Source organism: Notothenia coriiceps, unplaced genomic scaffold (genome assembly GCF_000735185.1).
Source record: "Notothenia coriiceps isolate Sejong01 unplaced genomic scaffold, NC01 NC01_scaffold00011854, whole genome shotgun sequence".
In the NCBI taxonomy this organism is placed as follows: Eukaryota; Metazoa; Chordata; class Actinopteri; order Perciformes; family Nototheniidae; genus Notothenia; species Notothenia coriiceps.
In genome coordinates this window covers 484,460-504,026 of record NW_011344555.1, presented here as the reverse complement: position 1 = coordinate 504,026, position 19,567 = coordinate 484,460, and the positions used below count along the sequence as shown (strand labels likewise).

Here is a 19,567-nt window from a genome sequence, read left to right as displayed (position 1 = left end):
TTAAAATGTTCTTTACACAATGACCTTTTTATAACAAATGTTCTCAAACATGAAATAAAAGTAAATACAACATTTCAAATAAAGGCAAGAACCTGCTTCCAATGTTTTTAACATCTCTTTTAGGTATCAGGTTGAGTGCGTATATTAGCCCCATTAGCATTCACAGGCTCTTGTCGCATCCGAGATCTGAAGGACTTCTGTTCCTTCAATCACTATTGAACCTCATTGCTAACATCCACTTCACCATCATGGAATAAGTATAATAGAAAATAAATTTCAGTGTTTTTGGTGCAATCAGATTTTGCACCGAAACATTGCATTGTGTTTCAGGTTAACAGAAGTTACAGTATGATTTAAGCATCGTCTTTACTTACTTAAGTTTTCCTTGAAGAGATCCTCCTTTTCACGAAGACACACCACCAAGCAGCACCAGATATCAACCTCTTTTATTCTTTCCACCGAATCATCCTTAAAAGAAGAACATTTTAATGTTGAGAAAGAAAAAACAAAGTCTTGTTTGCAAAAACTGAACATGCAGAACATTGTCAGTTGCTGTTCATATTTATTTTTAAATTAGTTTTTATCAAATGTAACGTTAATTCTAAAAAGAAAAAAATATATATGTATATATATATATATACATACTGTATTGCAAATAATGAACTTTGACTGCAACTGTGAAACAAAGGATACAGGGGGATACAAACAGCTAGCTAATCAGTATGCTATGCATGCTACAGTAGCTTAAAACTGTAGCTAATGACTACTTACAGCTTATGTTACACTGTATATGCAGTAAGCAGCTGTTGCAAATTAAGCTGAACAAAATGGCTACTTACCAGGTAACTTGATAAATTATTAGGTTAAAATCCTATTGTTCCACTGCTACCAAGTGTTCCGCTTCCAGGATGAATGCAGATTGCTCCAACTCGACATGCGGTCTAGCAAAGTCCGGGCGTGTGTTCAGTTTTGAAACTATACTGTTGAAACTCAATAGATATGAGTTAATCTAACTTAAATCCCTATAGTTGAGTGAACGCAGAAATATTTTTTCAAAATCATTACATTTGTAAGTAACATTTTTTTTGTTCTTTTTCAGTTTGACCGATTTATTAAAATTAGTTGTAAACTAACTAAAATAAGTTGAGGTAAAAAACTAAATGTTCCATTGTGAAAAAGTATTTTTTATAAGTGGAAACTACTAGCCCCATGAATTGTTTTTTAGAGTTTACGACCATGGCACAACAATATGTCGTTTAAAGATTTAATGGAATTTCAGGAGGCATTGGATGTTGAGGACTGATGGATGTGAGCTGAAAGAGGAGGAGGGATGTCGTCTGGTACGGAGGATGTTCAGGCAGAGCGAGACTCAGTGTGGGGGTTCAATCTCAGGCGTGTTTTTGCCATATCTGAACACAAGGCCTGATATGATGTGTGGAATGAGATGTGGGAGAGGTGCACTATATCAAATGGGAAGGAATGAGGGGAAAAGGTAAGAGAGGATGAAGGGATGTGGGCATGAAGTAGGAAGGTTAAATGGAAAAGATGAGGGTGGCTTGAGAATTAGTCAAACGAGGCCAATTGTGTTGACTGGGTATAAGTGGGCTATGCAGGTGATCAGAGGTGTAGTTGAGTTGGGCCCCACACTCAAATTAATTAATTTGTCCCATGTACCAGACGGAAAATATAGGTCTGGAAGAGCTAAATTGTTATTCATTATGTAAAACACCAAGCTCAAACCAGGGGAAGCCACTCACATTAATCAGCACAACTATGTGTGTCAGACTTGAGAGCTTAATTAACTCTGCAAAGAAGAGGTGTCTGCCTCACGACTACTTAACACATTTCAATGAAATTCCCTCTGGAGGATATAATGGTTCAAAATAGAACGTGTTATTTTTTTGTGTGAAATGATTTTGAGTGGCTTTAACTCCTTGGTCATGAGCAGGTATTCGCAAATATATTTTTGTGGGTCTGTTGCTCCAACCTGACAAAATGGGAAACCCAACCCTTAGGTTTCATCAATCAGCATATAGTGATTTACTAACCAGAAGCCAATGTTAAATTATAAAGATAAGTACAATCTAAAAACTGCAAGCTGCTAGGGTTAGTTAAGAACAAATTATTCCAATGGCCAAAGTACTTGACAAAATTATGCAAATGTTGTTCTTGTGCTTTGGTTAAACATGTGCTGTTGATCTGGCCTTGAGCATGTCCTTGTTCATGAGTCAGACTTCTTTAACTATTCATGGTTGTACAGAGCAGGGCTGGATGTGTTTTTAGAAAGATCTGCAGTAATGTGAATCTTTATCTATATTTAATATAGATCTACACATTCTCTTATTTTAAATAAAGTACTAAGAGCAGCCTTGCCAGTGTTTTTTGTTTAATGAAATGCAGCCCATTGCTATTACCTTTGAAGCTTCTGGATTCTTGCTTTTTATCTTTTGTTGCCCATAACCTGCCTGGCCCTCAGATGTGAAACATTGATGACCAATATTTATAGAGAAAATCCAGTCAGTATTTGATTACTTTACTTTATTTATTACAGCAGGACATGAATTACATAATACATCAAATGGCATATGGACTCTATTTATATAGCGCTTTATCCAGTCATTATGACCCCTCAAAGCGCAACTGCGTTGACTGCAACGGCTGGGATCTGACCCACAACCTTCCAATTGAAGGACAATCGCAGTATCTTGCAGCCACAGTTAGCCCTCAAGAAAATCTGATGATATGGTTATTGAACAATTCCAGTGTTGTATGGACCTACAGTAGTTCTTCAAGCATAAGACATTGCTGCAATCTTGTTATTATGCATCCTGCTGCAAAATAAAATAAAATACCACTGGCTTGTTAAGACCTGGCTTTTCCTGTATACATGTATGTGCTATGAAGATGCAAAGAGTGAACAGAAAAAAGAGTAAGCAATACAAACATTCTGTACTAATTAATAACGCTGTGAAACTTACGCAACAATAATTATTTGTGTTGTTGCTAATCTGTTCCTGAGAAGTGATGCTTCAGCTTAATGACCAATATTGATGTTGTTTTGCAGACTGCATTACGTTGTAATGTGATTCTACAGCATTGAATTACATCGTGCAGGTGTTTCTCTGCATTTTTCTTTCACAAATCAGAACAGGTGCAGAGGAACACCTGCACGGTGTAATTCGACCTTCACTCCGGCTGTATTCCTTTGGTACCAGGTCACTGCTTTTGTGCTGGCTGGCTCACAGACACAGTGTTTTGCACCTAAATGCAACAGTCTTCATTAACTTTATTGATTACACTTTTCCAGCAGGTGAATTTCCAAAGAGAGTGGCCCATTTATCTTTCTACGACAAACATGTAGGTGTGCTGTCAGAGTCTTGTTTACCAATGTAGATGCCCATTTATCTTAGCACAGCAAACTATCGTGAGAGAAGGATGAAAGTATTACTTTATTTAAAAATACCTTGCACTGGAGGCTGGCTTGAAAAGTGGGCACACACATGATTTTATATGACAGGATTATAGTTTTGGAAATGTCGTACGTTAACCGCCCCCTTGTAAACATAAAACGAACCAGCAAACAAACAAACTGTGGCTGCTAGGTGGAGAGAATTTGCTCTCACTATACCTCTCTGTTTATTATGTGCTTGAGAAAGAAAAAGAGAACAGGATGTTTCTTACTCCAGAGTAAGAAAAACAAATTGCACACCAAACATTGCTTGTCAGAAAACACCAACAGTTTGAGACAAAAATATTGTTTCCTTGGCTTATTGCCTCTCATGCAATCATAATTTGCACCAGCCTGTGAACTGTATTTGGAAGGAAATTGGGTAAATAAAAAAGAAGATGGATGTGATGTGGAGATGTTTTGACCTGTCAGTTGCATCAAATTGTTTCCAATTTATTTCCTCTTGTTTCCATAATATTGGAGCGCTGCTCTATGTACCTTTATGCTAAAATTGACCCGCATTTCTTTAGCCCTGAAACTTTAGGGTAATCCCCAAAAGCAGTCAAACAAATGTAATCATTCTGTGTCACTGACTTTGTTTCCAGATTTTGAAGTGGGTACAGAAAATCTGAGATGAGCTTTCCTAGATTCCACTTCACAAATACAGACTCCTTATCAACATACATCTTAAATATACTTCTCTAACCAAAAATTAGCACGGGAAATCAGAAACAAATTGTTAGGAAATATCATAAAACGTTACCAGACTTCGTGATACGTTTTGTTTAAATAACACAAAAGCATTTGAAGCAGTATTAAATAAACAACTCTTAGTTTAAACAGATGGCAAGTAAACACATAAAATATATATCAAATGTATAAATATAAAGCATGATCTTAACGTAGATCCTTTAAAAAAATAAATACATTTCTTTCATTTAAGCTGCCACACTGTCCGACCTCTGCACGACGATATAATAAGCTTGGTGTAAGCTTATACTGGTTTTCGTATATTTTTGTACATGTTTTTATAAGTGGTTGTCTCTCTGTGGTCATGGGCCATTTTGAATTATGATGCAAAATAAAGTTTCAGTGTCATACTTCCGTTAATTTAAACTTTCCATAAATGACATGGAAAAACTGTTATTTTAAAACATTCAGTGTCGAAGTATCCTAGTTTTCAAATTGCTATTAAGCGCCATTGTTTTTTTCCTCCACAGTGATGCCGGTCACACCATGAACCTGTGTGAGCTGCTTGCAGTCCAATGAAGCCAGTAATTTCCTCGGCCCGGGGAGTGTGGGTACGAAGTGCTCAGTCAGTGACACGGAGGCACGACTGCCAATATCTCTGAGGGAAGGACAGGAAATGACAGTGGCAATCACAAAAGAGAAAGATAGACAAGGTAGTTAAAGAATAGCTGAACACAATATAGAGGTACATTTTCCCTTCTTACCCGTAATGAATCTTTCGAGCTGTAAGGAGGCCCAGCCCTTCCACATGGAATATCACAGCTTTCAACACCTGTGTGAGTGGGTTTGTAAAGGAAATCTCCACTGCCATCTTCTCTCCTACCACCGCTTTCCCGATGGGCTGTGTGGGCAAACAACAAAGCAATCATATCAAATAAAACACGCTCTGGGGGGAAACTTTGGGGTTTGAGCCTTTGCAGACCATTCATATGCACAAAAACCTTTATAACACACAACAGGAAAGGGAAAACCCCAAGCATAATAGGGCCCCTTTAATAATTAGTTTGGGTTACCTTCAGGATGAGGTCTGGGGTCCTGAGCCGGAAATTGAACTGTGTGGCCATGACCTGCTGTGTTTCCTTGACCCTGCCGGTCAGCGTCAGCATCAGGGCGGCCTGGTCTACCAGTTGGTCCTTGTAGTCTTTATATTCCATGGTCCACTCCAAAGGTTTTTCTGCAGACAGAGGTTGTTGGCAAAGTATGTTTGAAGTTAATTTCCCGTCCTCTACCTTGCGTTATTATTTTTGTTTTAGAGCGTTGTATTGACTAACATTGTAAATACATATTTGTTGCTTTCTTTCTTCAAGTTAAATGGGAATTCCAATGCTCAGATCTGTCCAGTAAATATAAAGCTACAAACAGCCAGTTAGCTTAGCACAAAGACAGGAAGGCAACAGCTAGCATGGCTCTGTCTTAAGATAATAACATCCGTTTGTTGTATCTGAATGAAAACCAAAGTGTACAAAAACATTTATGTCTTATATTATTTCTTCAAGTGTAAATTACTTATATTTGGAGGTATATATTGAATCTTTGTGCTATGCTAAGCTAACCAGTTAACATGTTTTGTAGTAATACTTGTTGCTATTCTTTGCTGTTTTTTTATTGTAAAAAAAACCTGTGAACGCCTTTAGGAAACCCTGCGTGCCAAAATCGAAATGTTCTTCCTGCAACCAACCCTGACTAAACTTCACGCACCTTCATTGGGCATCAAGTCCAAGTCTGTCATGTCCTTTTTGACTGTTGCCTTGTGCACCCCGGTATAGTACATGACTGCCACCTGGCTGTGCAGGGTGAGCTTTCGTTCCTCTGAGCTGCTGTTTCGCAATATAATTTTAAGCTCTGCGTCTTCTCCCATTTTAGGACCTTCACCATCCATGGTGACTTCTATAGAGACATCCTGTGACTTGGTATAGGTATAGGCCTCCGCTTTGGAGCCATAGCTACATGCTGTCTCCACAGCAATACGTTCCATCTCTGTGCCTGAGAATGACCAAAGAATTCAATTAATTCAATAGACAATTAATGCAGTATTATAACCTTGGTGAAATTATTTTTGACAAAGGATTTGTATTCTTTACATTGAGTACTTCATCTCTTTTAAATAAGCTTTTTAGTGTGTGTATTTTGTTTGATGTTACCTTCGGGGTGTTTGTAAAAGTGTGTGATATCCATGCGTTCATCAGTTCCAACAGCCTTTGTGCTGATGAAGTGGCCCACAACCTTTTTCTCACTATAGATTTGACTGAAGGTCCCATCTGTGTTCTTCTGCCAGTAGATTTTATCGCTATTCACCTGAAAGCAGACAGAGCATGAGGAAAAGAGAGAGACAAAATAAAGCCTTGAACAGATGGGAAACGTCATGCAGCATTTTGATGTAATATGGCTTATGATAGCTACACATGCATAATCTGCACTGTTGGGCAAGTTACTTCCAAAATGTAATAAAGTACATGATTTATTACTGTCTTTTTTAAGTAATAAGTTACATTACAATATTACTGTCTCTGAATTGTAATGAGTTACACTACTTTTATATTACTTTTGAGTTACTTTACCAAAATAACCGCAAAAGAATGGCTAGGTATTTTAAATTTAGTGCAGCTCATTATACATCCAGTGAAGGGCGATGTGGTATAGCATAACAACTGTGTAGGCCATTAAGGCTAACACATTTTTTTACACGGCTTAGTTGAATACTCGATTCTGATTGTAAATTCTTAACATGTGACATGCTGTTAATACAGTAGTACAGGCCACTGTCAAGGACTATAATGAAGGTTGCTAAGGAGGATCAAGAAAGAGAAAGGAAAAGATGTTAAAAGCCCTGAGCCTGTTTTTCAGGTCTCAGGCTCGAAAATGACATTCCCGGAACAAATGACTATATCTTCACTTCTAAAATGGGTAAATTAATAATCTTTTTTCTCAAAGCAATGATAAACCTGTGAGTTGGAAGTAGAAAAGTCAGAATCAATATAGATTTTTTTTTTTTTTTTTAAGTAAATTCAGATTGAACATTGTAAAAAAGTGTAAATTATAGTGTCCGTCCGTTTATTGCCATTGAACACAACTTTTGATCAGAAAACAGCAAAGGTAAGAGTTATTTGCCGCTTTGGCTACGTAAAGTGGAATTGTGTATTGTGTTTGCTGGCTTTCGCTGCCGCGAGTTTTGGTCGCTTAGTGATGATACTTATACCATTGGAATCTGGGGAATCTCAGCTTTCAGATGATATCTTGTTTGTGCAGATCCGATGAAGTATAAAAGATCGCTAACGTGAGTTATGTGCTAAGTGCGTCAGCATTCTTTTGTTTAGTGCTAGTTCAGAGGCTCAACGTTAGACTTGTGTTTTGTTTCGGTAAAAATTGTTCATATCGTCAGGTAGCTGAGTTTCTTCCCGTTAAGTGGGTATGACATTCATAGTTTGTTAAATGTTAAGAAGCCCTCAGACGCTGTTTCTTGCAAGATGTTGCGGGAGCCCCCGCCCCCCATTTAATTTCGGGGTAAAATGTGTTGTAACTGCGTTACTGAGAATTGTAACAGGTAGTATTACCCAAATTTAATTAGTAATGCGTTACATTACTTCGTTACAGCAAAAAGTAATACATTACTGTAACTCCGTTACTTTTGTAACCCAACACTGATAATCTGTCAACATGAAACAACAACTGAAATTTCAGATGTTTAACCTACAGCACTCATGTAGGTTAAGTATGTTAAGGAAAACTATGGAAGTGCAGACAGAATATCAAGGGTGCTCCTCTAGAAATGAGTGGCATCTAGCTCTGCGGTTGCAGATTGTAGCCAACTAAATACCTCTTTAAATGGGTCGGTGAACCTACGATGGCCTTCAGGTAACGTAAAACACGAAAAGCCCTCTCTGAGGCCAGTGTTTGGTTCGTCTAAACTAAAACTAAACACGGTGCTGCAACATGAGAGACTCTGGAAAAGGGATCTACTATCTAGAGGTGAAGGGCTCATTTTAAGCCAATGAAAAACACACCTATTCTTAGTTCCAGGTGAATTAATACTAATGAACACATAATCAGGAATATAATATTTCCTATCTATTAATACATCCCCATTAATCCTGCACACTGCTCCCAAAGTAAAAAACATATTCCACAAACCTCAGCAAACACAAATGGGACGTCATGTTTCAGGAAGACCTGTCCATTGCGTACTGCAGTGAGAGCCGCCGGGCCGCAGCGGAAGGTGCCCTGGCTCGTCTCCTGAGGCGTGGCGTCCACAGCTTGCCAGCCTCCGTTGCCTGCAGGCAAGTCTGGACGCGCCATCCAGGCATCGTTCCACACATGGAAGTTCCTTCATAAAAATACTTAAAGGTCAGGCTTCATAAATCTACATTTGGGTAATTTTATAAAAATAACTTTTGTCGTATTTGTTGGAACTGGCACTCAGTTCATGAGACAGATCTTAGAAATAATCAGGTTCCTTTCTACCGTAGAGGGCGCTGCTCATGGACTCCTATCAAACTGTCAAAAAAGGCAGTGTTGATCAAATATTATGTAACTGCATTGCCTATGTTCTTGCCTAAAATGTTTAGCAATTTATGATTTGAAAGATAGCTGTAAAATAAGACATTTTGGTTAGAGCCCGTTGGCGGTGCCTAGTTTTCACTTGACTGTTTTCAACATGTGGAGTACAAACTTTCATTTACAGCTTCGCAGTACACTTTGTGGCAAACATTTAACAAGTAAGAAATAAACGATATAGAAACCTTGTTTTGATATTGGATCAGCAGTTTGCCATTTAGATCGGAGTTCATGACATTGAGAAACAGACTCATTGGTCCTGTTTGTTGATTTAATTTAACACAGTGGAATCTTACAATTACCATAAACATTTTTAGTAACATTGTGGAAGGGGGAATGACGTTTTTTTTTTTACAGATTATTTGTCACTTGCCATAGTGTCAGGATATCGTCTTAGCAAATATCACAAAAAATGACTTCTAAGAAAAGGTTACCAAGTGCTGGTTTAAACTACAGAGTGAAACCTGTCATGATGAGGCAGCATCACAGTGATGGTGACAGGACATACCAGATAGAGTCAGCATTGAGGAGCTCAATAGGATCCAGGTTCTCGTCCAGGTATACGTCTGTTGTCAAGGAGACGTCTGTGTCATGAGCTGAGCTGAAGTTGGTCACAGTTCGACCGGGAATGCCTAAACAGCGTAAGACTGAAAATATACAGCACCAGTCGTCAATATCTGTTTGAATCTCCCTGTTACACACATACACAAACACATGTCTCATGAAATTGTGATAGAAAAACTGTCCACTCACCTGTGGTGAATACTCCAGCAAAGACCCAGCACTGGCCATACTTAACAGGGTTTCCATTGTTTTTATGATATTCATTCAGGATTTCCACACTTCCACTCCAAACTGTTGGACTAGTCCCAGCCGAATAGTTTCCGGACCAGTCTCCTTCCACGACACCTAGGTCATCTGGGGAGTTGATCTGGATAAGTGAAATATTGGGTTGTTGTTTTTTTAAACCAAGTTTTCCATTTGGCAGGAACATGAACACAGTAACACTTCAGATTGTTTGGTACCACTTTACAATAAGACCAGGGTTTACGAATAGTTTGTAATTAATTAATTAATTAGGTTGTGAACACTTTATAAATCATGAATAAGCTTTTATAAGACATGACATAAACAGGGCAACTGTGACCGGTTGCTTGCCAAATAGTGAGCCCACATTTATCTGTACTACTAAGCCTTATATTGGCTACTTAGCTTACTTCGTTTTCTTCATCAGCCAGCATCCTTGGTATCTGTTGTTCACTGAGTTGATTCTCGCTAACTAAGTAGCTAATATAAGGCTTAGTCATCTTGCCAAATAGTGAGCCTGTGTTGATGTATGAAAACTATGTTAGAACTGGTTTATAAATGGTTCTTCGTGATTAATAAAGTGTTTAAAACCTAATTCATAACCTAATTATAAACCCTTTATGAATCCTTTATAAGGGTAGTCTTATTGTAAAGTGGTACCGATTGTTTTAATAAATTATCAGCTTAAACTTGGACACATTAACGTAATGATATATATATTTTTTACTTTCACATACATTTAAATGCCAATTGAAAGAAAAAAAATAATAATCTAATAATCTGCAATTGTTTTTAAAATAAATGTATCTTTTAAAGTAATTTTTCATGCAAAAAATATCAAACAATGTTGTTATCTGCCTCTCAAATATAACATTTAAAGAAATTGTTTTGTTGTCCAAATCCATAGCACAACTCTTGTCAATACATCAAATAGATGTTGAGACATTTCAGATGAAATCTGAAGTGTCAAATTGGAAAAGTCAGGCGATTGACAATCAATGGGATGTATCCTCTGGGGGTAACATGAATGCATTAGGCATTCAAAGATTTGTTCTTAACATTGCAGAAGACCTTTCTGTACAAACTGTCCGCATTGGTTAAAACAAATATTTAAATCTGGCTTAGGCCCTAGGATGCCGGTATCCTGCTAAAACCGTGATGTGATGTGTGGAAATTGTTATCATGGCCAAGACTTTTTTTCAATAAAGAGTAAACGCAGTCTCACCATGGCTGAGACCACTCGCACCACATTAATCGGGTCTCCCCACCCTGACGGAGGAGTTCCACTCTTTTCCAGGACAAAGATACAAGCAGCAAGAATCCCATCTTGGAACTGAAAGCGAAACAGAGAGCAATTAGGTTTCTACTGCTTAGTCTATTAACAAAGCACTTAAAGATCGAACAACCCCCTCACCTGTCCATAGTCCCAGGTCCGCACTCCAATTTGATCCATGGTGCCATAGTAGATTTTTCCGATATCATTCAGGACATATTCCTGCCTCTCGTCTTCAGCATCCATGAACACTGTGTCATCTGACAGTGAACAAGTACAAAGTATCAATAACTTTAGTTTTTTGTATACATCTCACAATTTTATATGATCTTTAAATGTAACTTAGAAATTTAAACTAGAACAAAAAGCACTTAGGAGAGTGCAGATCTACTGTAAGAGAGGCTTTTCTTTAGTCTAGCCATTTGCCAGCAGTCATTGACAGAACAAGAAAATAGAGACACCAACATGTAGTCATAAATGTGCAAAACAGAATTATTGGCAGACTGGTCCAGTAGTATTCACGATAATGTGTAGACAATCAGAGAGTAGACATTTCTTAAAAAATGAACACTGTTGTAGCCATATCAAGATCAAAAGCCCGACAGGGGAATTTATTGAGGCTGAATTTGTCCTATTATGTATTTCAGAGTAAATGGCATAAAAAACCCTTTTGTTCTTCTTGGTTGGGTTTTTTCCTAGAGGAATAGTTAGACATATTGGGAACGTAGAGGCATTTGCTTTCATATGAATAGTGAGATGAGAAGATTATTGTAAGGGCCTAGTCAGCATGTTGATGTTTTTGTTATTGTTCCTGTTTTCATTTTTGTTTCTCTCATTTCAGTCTCAGCTTTCCTGCCCTTGATTGAAACTCCACCTGCTTCCCATCTCTAATTAGCCTCACCTGTGCTCCATTATCATCTCTCCCTCTGTCTACTTAGTCTGCATCCACATTCCCGTCAGTGCCAGTTCGTCTTAGTTACCGTATTCCTAGCGTTCCAGCAGTGTTTTTCCTAGTATCTGATTCCACGTGTACCTGACCCAGCTTCGTGTCCTGACCCGGTCCCTGTCTACTCCTCGTCTGTTTTGGTAGCCTTATTGATTGATCTCCTGCGTTCCGAACCTTGGCTATAAAGACCTTTTTTGCATCCTAAGCCTCTGTTTCTGAGTCATGCTATTGAGTCCTCTACTTGTGTTCATTCAGCCGTTACAATTATGGTCCGTCTGTCTGTTAAATACACTGAAAAAACTGAAACGTTGACTTTAATTAAATGTATTATGGCAACATATTTCACATAACTGTATTAGGCTAGTTGAAAGCAATAATATTACATTTATATAGGTTCAACTTAATATTATTAACTATCCTATTAGCATAGCTTAGCTTAGTATAAAGACTTAAAGTGGGAAACAACTAGCCCAGCATTTCACAAAATCAACCAATAAGCACCTCTTAAACAAACTAAATAACATTTTATACCTTTACTTCATGGTTATATGACTGTATTGTAATGTCTTTCTGATAGTTTTAATACCCTTTGTAGTATATTAACCTGAAAAACATGTGTGTCTTAGATGCTTTATTTTTGTAATCCCATATTTACCTTCACACCAGGGGTTGAACAGCATAATGATGTCATTTGCAGGGTCATGTGTAGAAACTGCCTGGCCATTTGCACAATGCGTTTCCACTATGATTTGATATCGGCCAATGAGCGCCGTGGGGAGAGAATTCACAGACAGCTTCATCCTTTTGTCGTCCTGACTCACAATAGAAGCCTCCCAACGATTGCCCTCCAACTTCTCCACCAAAGGGATGATTACATGGGTTCCTTTTGACACTGTTGGCAGCGGCCCTGAGAAAGGAAAAGAAGACATGTCGATGCAGCATGTGGAAACTAGTGTTCTTGTCATGCCCCCAATCAATCTTAACCACACCTGCATTCCTACCTTGTTAGGTAAACAGAGTGTATATAAAGATTCCAGAAGAGCTTCATGATATATGCACGCACACATACACACACACATAAACGTTATAATAGCAGTGCAGCTGTACTACAAAAAGTTTTCCTTGGCAGCAGTTTGCTGTTTGGCTGCAGTTCCTGCACTGGCATGAACAATGCTAATGTTTAAAGCGGGGATCTGCATCCTGGGTTTTAAGAGAAACACTAAAATCTTTAATGGGCCCTGTGTTTTCTATGTTTAAGAAATTCACCTCTCCTGGGAAACTCACAATTCTCCCTGATTGTTATCTCTTTCCTCACTGGGTGTGGCTTTGGTCTTTTTTGGCTTACAGGTGTCTTATGTCACTATTATGCAATTTCAAGATTTATTTTGTACAGACTGACAAATGGTTGTGTGTGAAAATAGGAATCTGTAGCTGCCTGACAACCATTGTAAAACTGTGAATCACTGTGATATTTTTGTTGGCGCTTTTCTCCGCTTTGCTTTTTACATGTGCATAAGCAATATCAAAATAATAGCAACGTTTCCATGAACTTTATACTGAACACATCTCATTCCCTTGAGGGTGAACCCAAAGGATGTGTGAAGACCTGCAGATAGTTTTTCATAATTGAATGGAGGCTGTCTGCGCAGCAGGGGTGCAAAGGCATGGGTAACAACGCAGAGGGCTCCAACAGCCTGAATTCCTGCTTGAAGCAATATACTGAAGCAACTCTTGCATGGAGTTTGATGACAAGTTTGATGCCATTGTCAGATCTCAGCATATACTGTAAATATATGGCTACAGCAAGGACATAACTGCTCCGGACTTGAAATGGTCAGGCCCATTAGCACCCCGTTATTCACGCTCCCAGGGGGATGCATCTTTTGTTTCTACTGACATTAGGGCCTTTACCCTCTCAGGAACAACATAACATTCTCAGCCCTGCAACAGGAAAGTATTTAGGAACAGCTGTGTTCAATCTGCCCCACACTTTCATTTTGTGAGGTATTATAAAATTGAAGCCTCTCTTAGCCATTATGAGCGGCTTCAAGGCATTAAACTGTCACTGGCTCTCACTTCAATAAAGAAAGAAACACTCATGGGTACGTGGTACCTGTCACAGAATACAGTGATTGGACTACATGGTACTGCAGGCACGGTCGAACACCATTTGAACTGAGACACTACAGAGATAGCCTTTTCCCTTTGAAACAGTCTTTTTGTATTAAATAACCACCATGATGTTTTTATGTTTGCACATTTTGCATTGTCTTCTTTCATATTGCTGGTATGGCAGATGGCTTTAAACTGACTGGATGATTATTTATGAGCAGCGTTGTATTTCTTCTTATGACATGATAATTTGTCCCAGGCTGAAGACTTTTCCTTTTACCGCTGCTTCTAATGAAACAAAAATAACTGAGCATCTTTTACACGGCACTGTCATTTCTATTCTTGTATTTTATACCCATTTTATTCTCTTCGCTTTTTAAATGTTTTTTAAAATATAATTGTATAATGTGTTTCCACTGCACTCGATCTTATTGCTCTTAACATTTAGCATTTTTTAAAGCACTTTGAATTGCCTTGTGCTGAAAGGTGCTATTTAAACAGACTTGGCTTGACTTGCAACAACAGCTTGTAAAAAAACTTTGATACAAATTAGAATAAATAACTGCCATTATTTTTGGATACTTTATTAGCAAAAAAAGCTACCATTCTTTAAACCTTGCATGTTTCCTCAGTGTTAAGGAATGTACATGGGGTAAAATACGATTTCCTCTAATGGATTCACAGTCTCTGTAAATGAGACGGGGTAATTCTTCTCTGCAAGCTTCACTTGTGTTATATCTATAATTGTAGGATCTATATTGGTCTGCATCCTCTCAATATAAAGACATAGAGAGAGACAGCAGAGACAGAGGCAGTTGGTGTGCCAGCATCAATGGCAAATTGTCTGCAGACTGGATTTTTTAGTTAGAGCAAGACTGAGGACTCGGCATTCGTAAAAAAAACTCTCTCCCCCGGAGCATAGCAACTGTTACCATAGCAATAGTAACCAAAAAGCTCTCACTCCCTCTCACTCTCCCTCCTAATCTATCCATCTCACACACAAATGCTACACAATCTGAATACACACACAAGGAGCCAAATTACCGGTTTGAACCTCAAACTTCTTGCTTCATTTAGTTTCCTCCTGGAGCTCTAAAACCGTCACCATCCTCTTTACGCTTTGACTGCCTAAAGAGGGAGGTCTTAAATATCATGTGCAGCTCGGCAGAGGTTTCCACGAGGGTCAGGCTGGACTGCCTACATCCAGTTTCACACTTGGCCTTCCTAGATCAGAGGCCATTCATGTGGGAAATCTATATCTAGCAAATTAGTATTCATAACTGTTGCTGCATACTATGGAGATGGGGAATTCTATGTTTACATTTTCTTATTTCTATGTATAACCACAAAACAAAGGACACTTTATGGGTCATAAAAGTGAACAGTGTTCAAATCTCCGATTAGCAAACAGTACATGGTTTCTTTCTAGAACGCGGACTAACCTGTTTTAAGATCGAGGTGAAGTTTGTCAGTGCTGGGGTCAAAGGGTCGAGACAGAGTAATCCACATATGGAAATTCTGTCCTCTGCGAATAATAAAGGCGTCACTTTGGTAGAGGTCGGTGTGGTGCTGTGTGCGGTTCTCCCCTGATTTTCCTTTCATCAGGTCTATTGATTTCACATTGAGGAGGAGTTCTGCAAAACAAGAACAGTTATTTAAGAGTGGAGTCCATCTCACTGCTGGCATTTACTTTGTTTAATAAATAAGTTACCATCAAGCTCGCTGTCACCGGCAACAGGCTTCTTGTCGTCCGTCACTTCCGACGGGTAATCAGTTACTGTAATCAAAGTGTCTGTAATGTCGACGTCATTTCGCTGGGGACAGCAGCACGGGCAGATTTTACGCAGCCACGTCTGGCATGCATTTCCCTGCTCAGCATTGTCCTCCTCTGAGGCTTCCTTTTCTTCCTCTGTGTCCTCCCCAAATCCAAACGTGACAGTAGGAAACCGACCCACTGCAGACCGCTCTCTGATCGATCGCGTCGAGACAGGCATCCTGAGAAAAAGGTAAAACACAATGAGGAAATCTAAAGCTTTGTCATTGAATATGCATCCATTTAATTAAAGACAACACCACATATAAGTGAAGATCTTAAGGTATTTTTCTTTAAAAGGGGTAACCACTTACTACTCCTTGTATTTTTGACAGGTTACAGATATGATAGATTATTAGATATAAGGGTTTTGTTTGTTATCCAATCTGGATTTCTTCTTGTATTTATCAAATTGGTGATTTATTGTGGGGGGGTTTTCTAGTATACATTAGCAAGTGCAGTAATACCCCTAAGTACCCCAGGTTGGGAATCTTTGATCTTTTTAGAGACACAGAAAATATATATTTGTATTCAAGTATTGTGACAGTGCATATTAATATCCTTCATCTGTTCATTTAACTAAAAGGTATTGATACAAATAAATACGTAAAAATGAAATGACTGGTCTGACATGTTAATTATGTAACCCATAAGAAGCTGATCATTGCTGATTTGAATGATAAAGATTACTTGTTCAGTACGAACAACACATAAATAGTCATTTATCCACTATTTTTGCTGCTAAACAGAGAACAAATCATACAATTATGCTTATTTGTTTATTTGATCTGCGTACACACAGATAATAATCCGTAATGGCCTTAGACAGAAAGGCTTCTTTCTCTCAGGGTTAATCCTGAGCTGATTCACTGATGCTTAATATTACATGATCTGATTTATTAAATTAGTGAAAGCCTCCTGGGGGTGAGAATGTGCTTTGATCCACAACTGTGCCATTAAACAAATGTAATTTCTGTGTTTAACGATCAAAACACTATGCCTTGCCACCAAAGATAACAGTCACATTTCTTTGAAGAATCTGCACATGAATTCTGCTAAACTTCACGGCACGGTGATTCAAATCTAACCTATTTCCATCTTACTTTCTCCCTCCACCCATTTTCCTGAGCCTTAGCTCACTTCCCTCTGATTTTACTTTCTAGCAGAAATGATAGCTTCAAGAAAAAGCTACAAAGCCACTGAAACCTTTCAAAAACTCACTTTAGATTCCCTGGCTTGGCAACAGTGATTGTTATGTGGTGACCAAACAGACTCCGATGAAGCAATAGTGGGACTGTCAATGACTTCACTCTTTATTCTTATTCCAATGAAGTTAAGACAAAACACTAAATCCCAGACAGACTTTCAGGTGTGGGAGCGCCTCCGCCTCCTGCAGCTCAGGATAGTGCGTCATATTTACAGACGAGCCCAGAAGAAGAAGTAAATCCATGAAAACCTGATAAACAGGCCAACTACATTGTGTGTTCGTTCGCATGTTTCAGCTTTGGGTAGTTTCTTCTTTCAGAGTAGCACAATGTTACATTTCACATTGTTGATTTTGCTATCATGGATTTTAAAAACTCTTCAAACTGTGAGCAAAACTAAAGTCCATGTGGACCAAACTGTGAATTATTTTTTAACTGCTTTCACACAAATCACATTTTCACACAAAACACAATTTTCGTAAAACCATGAACTCTTTCCCAATTCATACTTAACATTGCAAAAGGCTATATATTTGCAGCACATTTTCCAAGTGATCACACACGTTGCCAAACACGTTTAAATCTGAAATTGGCGTGAATCATATCGGAACAATAAAACGTCTAATTATATTGTAATTACAACAACATTTACTGCAGTAATACTGAATCATAGTAATCAATCACAGCTAATTTTAGGTTATTCTGGAAGTTAAGGTGTGGCCAAATGCAGGAAAGAGGGAGGACCGAAAACTTAAAGAACTGTAATGTGTAAGGCAATACTAAACATGTCATCATTGTTTAGTATGCCAATGTCAACATACTGTATATTCCGTTAGTTAAACACAGTTTGATAACTCCAAATTGCATTCAATAAAGCAGATGGGACAGGGACTTTTATACTCTCATCCGCAAGTCTCCACATAGATTTTGGAAACCTCAGTGGGTGGGTGAAAGTTTACTGCAGGGTGGGCCCTCCCAAACTGCTTTAGTAAATGACGATGAAATCCACCGCAGATCCTGCCTCAGTGCCAAAAGATATAATGTGGGTAGAGGAGGAAGAATGTGTGGAATTGAGGTCCATACAGTATGTTTGAGTTTACACTTAGATTGCAAAAACAGAGACACACCCACGCAGATCAACAAAACCTTCTCACTGCATCCAATAATGGGATAAATTAACTATGAAAATGTTTGCAATGCACTGTAAACTAACAAAGTGAGACGAGGAGATACAACTCTCACCAAGCTGCGCAGAAATTAGAGCGACATGTTGTGGACGATAACACGACCGACAGCTGAACCTGCTAATGATATGAGATTTATCGCTTCATCATCCTACGTACATTCAAACTACTCCGAGACGACTTCCCTCTGGGCCTGGCATATGTTTGGGTGCCTGCATGTGCAGATGGGGAAATTCTGATCAAATGTTAAATAAAGTAGGTCTTAGGTCACTCTCATGATTTTAGCAGCAGAAAATACCAATGTGCTATTCATCGCTGGTTAACAATTTCCTCCAGGAGGGTGGTGATCCAGTAAGCATCCCTCTGCTACACTCATGACCTGATGCAACAGGGCCTTGGGGGTCAGTCATTTCCAACCAAAACAAGAAACACAAAGGGACCTTCTTGTGTGACGTCAGAATAAAAGCATTCACAGAGTTCAATTTGAACACAAACCCAGTTGTATTTGAAACGAAGCCAAGTTGATGTGATGTATTCCTTTACACATTAGTCTACTGTTGCTTTAAGCATGCTTTGCTTTACATGATTAGACATGAACCACAGATTTGTGGCAGATGTTTGACAGCTCTATGTTGCAGGGCGTCACAGCAGATATAATATATTGTATATGTATGTGAGGAAAAGCAACCCTTCCAGATACAAAGTGCAAAATAAATGAATAATATTTATAATATCCAAAATCCAAATCCAAAATCCATTCAGGAAAACAGATGAACATTAAAACACAGTCTTTTAAATCATGCATGAGATGGCACTCTTTTAGACTATCGTTTGCATAATCTAGACAGCTAAGACGTAATAATAATGCACATTTTGTTATGACCTGTCTCCTTTTCTTGATATAAAAGCACATTATTTTGGCATTGTATCTGAGAGTAGACTGCTCAGGAGAAAAGTTTGAAAGTAAGTTATCGTTAACAACATAAAGTCATAAATCAAAGACCAGATGGCTGTACCTGTATATAGAGAGAGATACCTGTGAAACAGCTGGTTCAAACTCACTCAGTTCAGAGGCAGATGAAATTAGACAAAGCAGACTGGAGGAGGAAATCTTCTGTGCGCCGTGTCTTTGTGTTTGAAAGACTACAAGTTCAGACGGTTCAGACCTCCTTTAAGTAGTGCTATAGAGAGTGAGGGCACGCCTTCCTGCAGCACCAACAGCAGTCAGATATTTTGCCAAAAGAAACAACTGAAACTGTTACAGCTACAAGAGAGAGAGAGAGAGAGAGAGAGTAAAGAGCCGCCTCTTTTGAAATGTAAGTCAAAACGCATTCTAGTTAATATTAGCACTTTTCCATAATCTGGTTAACAGTTTCTACTTGGGCTTGTGTATTAATGTTGGTAAGGGCACTCAGGAAACTATGCTACCTATCAATGGCTATTCCTAATGATACATTTTTTCCGATATTATAATAACT

General features: G+C 38.5%; 1 protein-coding gene across 2 annotated transcripts; it reads right to left on the bottom strand.

The window, feature by feature from the left end:
• Positions 1-3,428: 3,428 nt before the first annotated feature.
• LOC104947094 (protein-glutamine gamma-glutamyltransferase K-like) lies at positions 3,429-19,259 on the bottom strand. 2 transcript variants are annotated; one of them, XM_010773051.1, is made up of 14 exons: positions 19,126-19,259; positions 15,599-15,882; positions 15,330-15,521; positions 12,431-12,682; positions 10,971-11,089; positions 10,782-10,889; positions 9,503-9,680; positions 9,258-9,396; positions 8,327-8,519; positions 6,340-6,493; positions 5,897-6,181; positions 5,212-5,372; positions 4,903-5,039; positions 3,429-4,796 (listed from the first exon to the last, which is right to left on the bottom strand). In XM_010773051.1, the coding sequence occupies exons 2-14, from the start codon at positions 15,879-15,881 to the stop codon at positions 4,640-4,642; spliced, it is 2,358 nt and encodes a 785-aa protein (XP_010771353.1). In that variant the 5' UTR covers position 15,882; positions 19,126-19,259; the 3' UTR covers positions 3,429-4,639. The 2 variants fall into 2 exon arrangements, with proteins under 2 accessions (XP_010771353.1, XP_010771352.1); XM_010773050.1 differs by having other exon boundaries at positions 19,152-19,259.
• Between the last annotated feature and the right edge of the window lie 308 nt (positions 19,260-19,567).

What these genes read in the sequence shown, in the direction of transcription:
- LOC104947094 (XM_010773051.1), bottom strand. Translation starts at nt 15,881, where the DNA reads ATGCCTGTCTCGACGCGATCGATCAGAGAGCGGTCTGCAGTGGGTCGG. An exon ending in TGCTGGAGTATTCACCACAG is followed by an intron (nt 9,397 to 9,502) that starts GTGAGTGGACAG and finishes GTATATTTTCAG; the next exon opens with TCTTACGCTGTTTAGGCATT. An exon ending in CCCCAGACCTCATCCTGAAG is followed by an intron (nt 5,040 to 5,211) that starts GTAACCCAAACT and finishes TTGCCCACACAG; the next exon opens with CCCATCGGGAAAGCGGTGGT.